This window comes from Castanea sativa, chromosome 8, assembly GCF_040712315.1.
Source record: "Castanea sativa cultivar Marrone di Chiusa Pesio chromosome 8, ASM4071231v1".
In the NCBI taxonomy this organism is placed as follows: Eukaryota; Viridiplantae; Streptophyta; class Magnoliopsida; order Fagales; family Fagaceae; genus Castanea; species Castanea sativa.
Genome location: NC_134020.1, coordinates 32,606,728 through 32,615,808, shown reverse-complemented (window position 1 = coordinate 32,615,808; position 9,081 = coordinate 32,606,728). Strand labels below are relative to the sequence as shown.

General features: G+C 35.5%; 1 protein-coding gene across 2 annotated transcripts; it reads right to left on the bottom strand.

Moving 5' to 3' along the window:
• Positions 1–2,424: 2,424 nt before the first annotated feature.
• Positions 2,425–8,822, bottom strand: LOC142607901 (uncharacterized). 2 transcript variants are annotated; one of them, XM_075779558.1, is made up of 5 exons: positions 7,851–8,822; positions 4,601–5,046; positions 3,080–3,267; positions 2,857–2,923; positions 2,425–2,768 (listed from the first exon to the last, which is right to left on the bottom strand). In XM_075779558.1, the coding sequence occupies exons 1-5, from the start codon at positions 8,677–8,679 to the stop codon at positions 2,727–2,729; spliced, it is 1,572 nt and encodes a 523-aa protein (XP_075635673.1). In that variant the 5' UTR covers positions 8,680–8,822; the 3' UTR covers positions 2,425–2,726. The 2 variants fall into 2 exon arrangements, with proteins under 2 accessions (XP_075635673.1, XP_075635674.1); XM_075779559.1 differs by having other exon boundaries at positions 7,857–8,822.
• Between the last annotated feature and the right edge of the window lie 259 nt (positions 8,823–9,081).

Sequence of the window (9,081 nt, the reverse complement as noted above, 5' to 3'; positions counted from 1 at the left end):
TAATGAAATAAATAATAAAATAAAAATAAATATTAAATTATGGCCAAAACAGTGTCATTTTGGGCAATTAACAGCAAATATGGATGGTAAGTTATCAGAAGACTAAATTGAGAAAGTTTAAAATTTAGAAGACTAAAATGACAAAATGTAAACTTTAGGATTACAATGAAAAATGGTGAAACTTAAGTGTGTTTCATTTTTGCCTAAAAGATGTCTGGTGGGTAAAGCTGGTGTCACACTTGGTTCAGTACGAAGTGTACAACAGGGGTGCAAAGCTAAAGGCTGTGATCTGAGTGGAATGAGATAACATAGCATAAAGCACATTTATAAAGAAAATGAAATAGTCTGGTGGGAGCTACAGTCTTCCCAAGCCAATTCCAAGAAGAATGGCTGAAACGATGGCAAGTGGATGTGTAAATAAAATTGTGAGCGAGGGAAGCCAAACGAATTCCAAAGAGAATGGATAAAGTTTTCCTCTAAACTAGATTATAAAGAGTTATTAATTCATCTAGTAATTTATAAGACCATCTACATAGTTGAAAAAACTAGTTTTGAATCTCATATAAAACACACCGCGGAAGCAACAGAAGTATCTTTTTCATTCATGTAAGATAACATGGAATATCTAGAATTTTAGAAATAGAGAATAGAAAGGCATCCATTGATGGAGTGAAAGTCAAAACAAAAGAACTTTGAACTTGGGAAGACTTTTACTCTTCACCCCAATTCCATAGATGTCCAAGATGTATGATCTCTCAATCAATTATATACGCACTTGTTCAAGAGAAAATATATATATATATATATATATATATTTTTTTTTTGAGAAAACTATCTTGTTTCTCTTTTAATCGTACATACGTTTTTTTTTTTAAAACTGTCAAAAGGCAATTACTTTATTTAATAACTCTTATTAAATAAACAACTGATTATCTAATTGGACGAGTCTTTTAGGCCTTAGTATGTGGCTTGAGATTGAACCAAAGGGACAAATAAAACTCTAACTCCAATGGGCTTTGGGCTTATCTGTCAACTCTTGACAAGCCCAAAGTTACCATTAATTATATTTAATATCACCATATAAATATAATTGCACTTTAGGCTTTATAAATAGAATAAAATCTCAAGACTTTATTATCTAAACAATTAACCCCTTCATGAAAATATTCATAGTAATACAAAGTCATAATATATAACTGCCACTTTGAAAATTACTACATCTTGATTCTTAAGTACCCGATTTAATCCTTTAAGCTATTCATATATATTTATAAAATCAAATTTAATAAAATATTAACTTTAGTAACTATTTAATAAAGTGGTCAGGCCTAACACTCTGAATAACCAAACTCATTAAACTTATCTCAAGGGAATATTTTATATCTTTACAAAGAGACTATAACTTTCATCTTGAGGATATGTGTTCCTTTAGCACTATGTGTGGCTATCCAACATACTGAAGTTTTGACCGTTGAATTAAATCTCTCTTGATATATCAAAACCAACATTTCATAATCTAGTTCACTATCCTCTCAAGATTAAAAGTTTATATAAATTAAAGTCATGAGATTTATTATTCAGTTTATTATTCAGTTGACAGTCATTAATAAAATAATTAATCTCACAGTGGTCCCGTTCAATATGTCTTATACACTTAAGACATATCAACATATCAACTAAAAGTCTCAACTTTCATGATCAATACAAACTATCTTAATTGACACGTTATAATCTTCACAGATGAAATTTCCAATTTCATCACCGACTACGAACTAAAATTTTAAGTTTACAAAGAACTTGTGATTTATATATTTTATGACTAAATCACATACTATGCATCTCAAGGACTATATGATAATGTCCAAATATTTGTGTCACCATTATTTTAGATTTAAAACAACTTTATTATTTATAACATAATGTCATACATAATATCGTACAATAAGATTTTAGAGCACTAATCTTAACATACATGTCATGCAATGCTTAGGTACTTTCCTCCAAATTGATTTTGAAGAAAATTCTGGCCTGGTTAAAATAAGGGAGCAGAGTTGGCTGCAAATGCCAACCTAAGCGTACAGACGATCTTGCCGCCTCAGTTGCTAGTCTCAGCTGCTCACCAAGGAGTTTGCCAGACACAATTCTAAAACAAAAAAGGCATGTATAACTTAAGCCTTAAATTTTTGAATAATTGCATCCACTTCCTAGCTGCACTACCTGAAGCCATTTCCACTAAAGTATGGGGTATACTCACATTTCAAACAATGTGAAACAGATAAGTACAATTTAAATGTCCAATAGTGGTACACCATACAACAGCAATAACAAATACATTTGCAGAAATTAAGCAATTAATGGTAAAAATCACTTTAAAAACTTCCGTTCTTGAATTTTAGGCTATTCCATCAATTTAAGTTTGCCATGTTTGCAGAAATACCAAAAGACACATTTTATTCATGGGGAAAAAATATATACATGTGAAACAGGATCCAAAAGGAAGAGACTACATAGTTATGTTTAAAATACATCACTTGTGTTGTATAACCTAGCTAAAGTATGAACATATGTAGTAATCAGATGAACAGGAGAATGTAACTCGGTCATGAAAACTACAAGGTATCACTGTTGAGACTCAAGGCCAAAGGTTATAAGGTGAACCAAAAAACTACTGCAAATTTTTGTTTCTTCAGCAAAATTACAAAGAAGTTGCAGACTGTTTTGTGGGATCAATACCGTGTCATGTTTCTCCACTTATCCTTCAGATCAACCTGAAAAAATGACCTCTAACTTATATACAGGGTATAAATACTTGGAAAGCAAAGTAAGACATTGCAAATGTGTACAACAACAAATTACCTCCGTTCTTTCATCAAAAATATCACGATAGGAATTCAAGATGAGCTTCCAATTTCCTTTACCATACCTTCAACAGGAAACATGACAAAAAGAAATGTGAAGATCCACATTTTTTTTAAAGGGATATAGAGTTTATTTATAACTGAAACTTGAGTCTATAAAAAATCCTGTTTTCAAAAATATAATCTGCTGATGTTTTTTAATAATCAGAAAAAGCACATACTTCTGCACACCAGTCCTTAAAGTATCTTCCTCCAATAAACTCCATCTCTTCAATCTTCTCCTCCTAACAAACTTTGTAACCTCGTACTTCTTCAAAGGAGAAACAATCTTTCTCTTTGGGCTAGGTAGGTGAAGCCTACCTGCGCGATTGGTCATTCCTCCTGGTGACCCATCTATTGAATCATCCCACTGCAAAGACATAAGACAACTTTCAAAAAAGACACACTACGGACAATGTACATAAATGAACAGGAGAATATTGCTTCTTAAACATAACAAAGGAAATATGAGAATGAAAAAGGGCAACCAGGATTCAAGTAGTTCAATAATCATTTATCATCACGTTTTTTGTTTGGACTGCAGCTTTGGGAACTATTTAGACTATCGATAATTTACATAAGAAGAAGGTGTTGATTCTAGATTGGTGTTATACGTGCAAAAGTAATGGAGAATCAGTAGATCATTTTTTACTACATTGTCCTATTGTTTTTGAGTTGTGGTCTAAGGTGTTCATCTTGTTTGGTATCTACTGGACAATGCCAAAGATTGTGGTTGACCTCCTTGTATGTTGGCAAGGGAAACTTTGGTCATCATCATAATGGTGTTATCCAGATGATTGTCCCTCACTGTTTGATGTGGTGCATTTGGCAAGAGAGAAACAACCGGCGTTTTGAAGATTTTAAACAACCGGCATTTGGCGAGAGAGAAACTTTGATGCATTTGTTAAAACTGTTCTTTTTTAAAACTCCATTGGATTGGATGTCTATCGTAGGAAGTCATTCTATATTTTTGGTCTATGAGTTGATGGATGCTAGTAATAATGTATTTGATTGTTTTGGTCCCTGCTATATACTTCTTGTATACTTGGGTGACTCCTTAAGACTATGAATAAAATTTTCTTTACTTATCAAAAAAAAAAAATGATCTCGTGCTGATTACGTTGTTTTAATAAGTTCGTACCAAATTCACAAATCTCACACTTTTGCAAGGTCTGAGAAAGATCATGGTAGATAGCCTTACACCCAATTTTTTTATGGAGGTTGATTCCCAAGTTTGAATCCATGACCTGTCACTTTTGATGTTGTTTTAATAAGTTCGTACCAAATGCACAAATCTCACACTTTTGCAAGGTTTGGGAGATATCATGGTAGACAGCCTTGCACCCAATTTTTTTTGTGGAGGCTAATTCCCAAGTTTGAATCCATGACCTGTCACTTTTGGTGGAAAACACTTGCCATCGCACCAAGGCCCGACCTCTAATTATGTTGTTTTATAAAAAAAGATAAGAAAAAATAGCTGATTCTGCTGTAACATATAATTAAGATGAGTTCAAGAAAATGCAAGTCAATGCAAAACATAAGACAACTCTCAGAAATGACACAATATGCATTATGCTCATATATGAATTAGATAATACACATGATGTATCAACTATTTGCATGTAACATGATATATTAACCCCAGTTACCACACCATTTAAAAACAAACCAAAAAATTAAAACAACAAAATGTGACCACATACCTCATAAGTATGGGCAGTGCCATTCCGCTCCATTAAGCTTGGTCGCGTAGCATTGCTCTGAGGAATGCAGGACTGATTTCCACAACCGGAGTCAGTAGTTTGTGCAGCTATGCTTTTTTCAACAGATGGATTGAGTGCGTCTGTATCTTTTTCACTTTGATTTTCTACAGAAGGTTCATGTATCTTATTTTTTTTCACCATGTCAGCTATTATGGTTTCGGACAAATGTAATGCATCAGGAAGTGGGTCCTTCACCACAGCTTGTAACTCCAAAGAGCTGGATTTAAGCGCTTCTTTTATCATATTAACTTCAGGGGTAGGCAAGGAATCATATTTGCTAGGTGATGCGTCTGTGTCCACTTCTTCAGTAATCCTAACTCCTCCTTTAGAGCGTTTATGCCAAGTAACGTGCTTGCATCTAGGAAGCACATTCCCCTTATGTATTTCTGAGTAATATGGAATGACAAACCCAAAAATCAAAAGGGAAAAAGGTAACCTTAGCTATATAAATGTTAAGCTCAAGAATGTCATTAACAAGCTTAAGATGTGACTAATCTGATCATGAACCATGCAAGTAGAAGGATGACCTTAATTACGTATATATTTAACCAAACCTCAACTAGAAAAAGTTGAAAGCTTTGACAGGAGCAGCAGAAAGGAATCAACATAAAAGATAAATTTGAGAAATCGATTTGAAATTGAACCATTACAAAAATGAACAGCACAAAATTCTCATTTAGCCCCACTGAACTGCCAAAAGAGATGGCAATTTTTTTACTCCAACCTGACAAAAGTCCAATCATGGGTGCACAAGAGTCAACTTCCTGTGTTTTACCTGTTATTTCATGGTTTTGACCCTGTTTCACTAGTTAAATTGGATATTGCATGCTCTTAAACTTATATGAGATCTGAAAAATTTTGGTTTCTTTGTCATAGCATGGCTAGTGTTCATGTGGCATTAGGTTTTTTTTTTTTTTTTGATAAGTAGCATTAGGTTATTTTTGCTTTTCCTATCTCCAATCACTTGAGATACTTCATACAACCTAAAGTTTTTATCTTAATCCTCCATATCTTATCAATTTTGCATGCTAGCTAAGTTGTTGTTAATAGATAGAGCTGAGTGCATTCATTCAGCAGTGTTGTGAAGTAGTATAGTGCTTCTTGGAATCTAAAGACAATCAGAAATTTTATGGCAAAGATAAACATGATATTTAGACAGTCATCTTCTCCCTCCTTTTCCTATTTTGCAGGTCTTGCATCCGCAGTCCATGAGACCTGCTAGAGAAGGTGATAATCCTGTTAGGATTAAAAACTCTTACAAACCTAATGTACTCTTATAACCAGGGCAAGAGATAAGAGTAAGACTTGAAGCAATTGAGTGTTGTTACATGTTGTATAGAAGATTCCAACCAGCATTAAAATTTTCTTTCTCCAATATTTTTTTGATAAGAAATGTAAATTTATTCAAATCATAAAAAAGAATCACCTAAGTATACACAACATATACAGCTGGATCACAACAATCAAGTACATAAGTTACAAACATCCATCAAGTCATGGATTGAAAAAATGGAATGGCTTCCAATGATGGACATCCAATCAGTCAGCATTCTAAAGAAGAGAAGTTTAAGATCAGCTACTGTCCTTTTCCAACCTCAAAGCATTGGTTGTTTCTCTCACTCCAAATGCACCACATCAAGCAATGAGGGACAGCCATTCAAATAACACCATTGCGATGACTACCAAACTTTCCTTGCCAACATGCTAAAAGCTCCACCAGTCTTTGGCTTTACCCAGTAAATACCAAACAAGGTAAACACCATAGACCATAGCTCAAACACAATAGAACAATGCAGTAAAATTGCAGGCAGTCTAGTATTGTTTTGAAACAGAACATAACTATGTTGGATATTGTTAGCACTAGAGTGCTTGGTCAATGTGGCTCCCTTGCCAAGGTGAGAAGCTAATGATTGAGTGCTCTTTAGCCTTTTGTTGACTCAAAATCTCATTTTTGCATGATTTATGTCCAAGCAAAAATATTGAGAATAGCTTCATATTCTCAATATTGGAAGATTTGGGCATATCAGTTGTTGTAGCTACAAGTGAAGTTAGTATTTCCTTGACACTGGATCCATCAAAGCTTTGGAGTAGAGAGCTGATTCAGAAGGCAAGCATATGATATCTTGTTTGTGTTACAACTTCTTGTTTAAATTTACAATTTCAATTAGCACATGCCTTATTTCCAGGCATTTCGTGGTTTTCTTGCAAATCATTGTTTGCATGCATGAAGTCAACTACAGTCTCTACCCCATATAACATGCCTATCATACTATATGTACTATTAGTATTAGTATTTTAATCTGCAGAGCAGTTGTGTATTTTCTTTTCTTTCTTTGCAATTGCATTTTTTTTTCCCTCATCTCATACTATTCTTTTTTGATCGGGAACTTGAGAAAATTGCTGCCATGAACCTTCTTCAGCACAGGGCAATTATTTCTCTCATTGGAAATGTTCAGAGGTTATCACTGATACTAGAGAAGGTGCTGTATACATTTTGCACACACACTTAGAAAATATCTTTTAAATTTTTTTTTTTTGATAAGCAACGAAGTTTGAATATCTCTTGAATTGTTGTAGAAACTTCTTAAGGTGATTGAAATTGTTGACTTATTTTTCTCTAACTGTTGTAAGACATTCTCTAGATTACCTTAATGTTCTTAAATTTGTGGAATGAGAGTTTTTCTCGTGTTCTTTTTCGACTGAATTCTTACAAGAAGTGGAAACTTTAGGAAATGATTGGAATAAACTTTGACGAAGAATGGCAATTATTACAAGTTTCTATATTCATTTTTGCCAAAGTTTCTCCATTAAGTTTATGTTGGTTTTATTTATTTATTTTAAATTTAGTGGAGGGAAGTCGTTCGTATAAGAAGCCATTGTCTTTCCATGCCATTTGCTTACTATATATCTGTTGATCTCATTGATCATTCGTGTAGCTTTATGCAGTAGTCAGTACACACATAATTGCAAATAATTAAACAAGAAATAGTCATTGGCCTCATCTAGCCGTCTCTTTTTTGCATTTTCCGTTCTACTTCTACACAACTGTTTCTTGATTTCGTTTTGCATATATGTTATGTTAGAGCGTGTCATATCTCAGCATCATACATAAGCCTCAATTTCTAAGCACCATGACTGTACACTAAATATCAACCAAAACACATAGTAAAGTTAGAAAAAAAAAATGTACCTTTACCTCTCCCTGCAGGCTTATCATTGATACCCATTTCTCGACTTCCCTCTCCGTTCACTGTCGGCTCCCGATGCGTCGCCCCTACCTCTTCTTCCACCCCCAATTCACCCACATTACTGGAATCCACCGCCGCTGCCACGGCTGCAGGCTCGGCTGCTTCAACTGTCGCAGCAGCCAATCCACTGGCATTGTTGGCAGGCATTTGATCACCACTCAAATTCTGTAAATCAGAGGGCCCTATCAACCCCGCCGCGGACTCGAGAAACGAAGGCCCCATGAGCGCCCAAGCCTCTCCTAAAAAAACCCTAAGTGCACGCAGAGCCTCGGTCCTCGTATTCAACTTCATCAACCTCTTCGCCGTATTGGCCTCCCAAAGAGCCTCCTCCAAATCGTCCCTCCACCGAGTCAACTCGTCCGTAACCAACTCGCTCTTCCCGGACTTCTCCAAAATACCAATCCTGCCCCTCCACACCCTCTTCACCGCCTCGAAATACTCCCCATGCTTGTCGGGGCTTCCCAACAAATACTTGACCGTACACTCCACCGCCACCGCACAGTACGCCGCTTTCAACGAGTCTCTGATCTCGACCCCCTCGCTTCGATCCATTTCTTCGATCAGTTCCAGCGTCTGGAGCGTCGTTTCGGAAACCGATGCGTCGGCAATTTCGGACCGGATCGTGCGGAGGAGGACGGTCTTCTTGAAGCGAGAGTCGGCGCCGGAGACCGGTAAAACTTGGAGGAGCTTCTTGATGACGTGGTCTTGCGCCGTGCTTCGCATTAGGAATTCGGAAATCCATCGGCAAATGTCCGGGTCCATCGTGAACATGATTTAAGAATTGGGAATTCGTTTTTGGGAAATTTTAAGGGTTAGGGCTTGCCATGGAAGCAACTGGTAAAAGCTGTGGTCTTTGAATTTGGGGGGATGAAGGGCGTTTGGTAAATAAGCATGGGTGAAAAATAAAGCGTGAAAATTTTCAGGCCGGTTCGGATTATAATCTCAATCTCTCGTTTTCATACTGAGAAATGATACGATCACGGCATTTTTACAATATATTTACAACAAATTTTAAGTAGCAGGTTGTTACTGATTATTATTGTTGGGGCAAAAAAATAATCTTAGTATTAGGTTCAAATTTAAACCAATAACAACTAACTACCTATGATTTTTTGTAAAAATGTTGTGGACGTAGAATTTATACACTTTTTAACGCACTTTTTCACCCACACA

Coding starts and splice junctions, on each gene's coding strand:
- LOC142607901 (XM_075779558.1), bottom strand. CDS start 8,679: ATGTTCACGATGGACCCGGACATTTGCCGATGGATTTCCGAATTCCTA. Junction 2,924..3,079: donor TTAAGGACTGGTGTGCAGAA/GTATGTGCTTTT, acceptor TTCCTGTTGAAG/GTATGGTAAAGGAAATTGGA. Junction 2,769..2,856: donor TTTTTGATGAAAGAACGGAG/GTAATTTGTTGT, acceptor TCATTTTTTCAG/GTTGATCTGAAGGATAAGTG.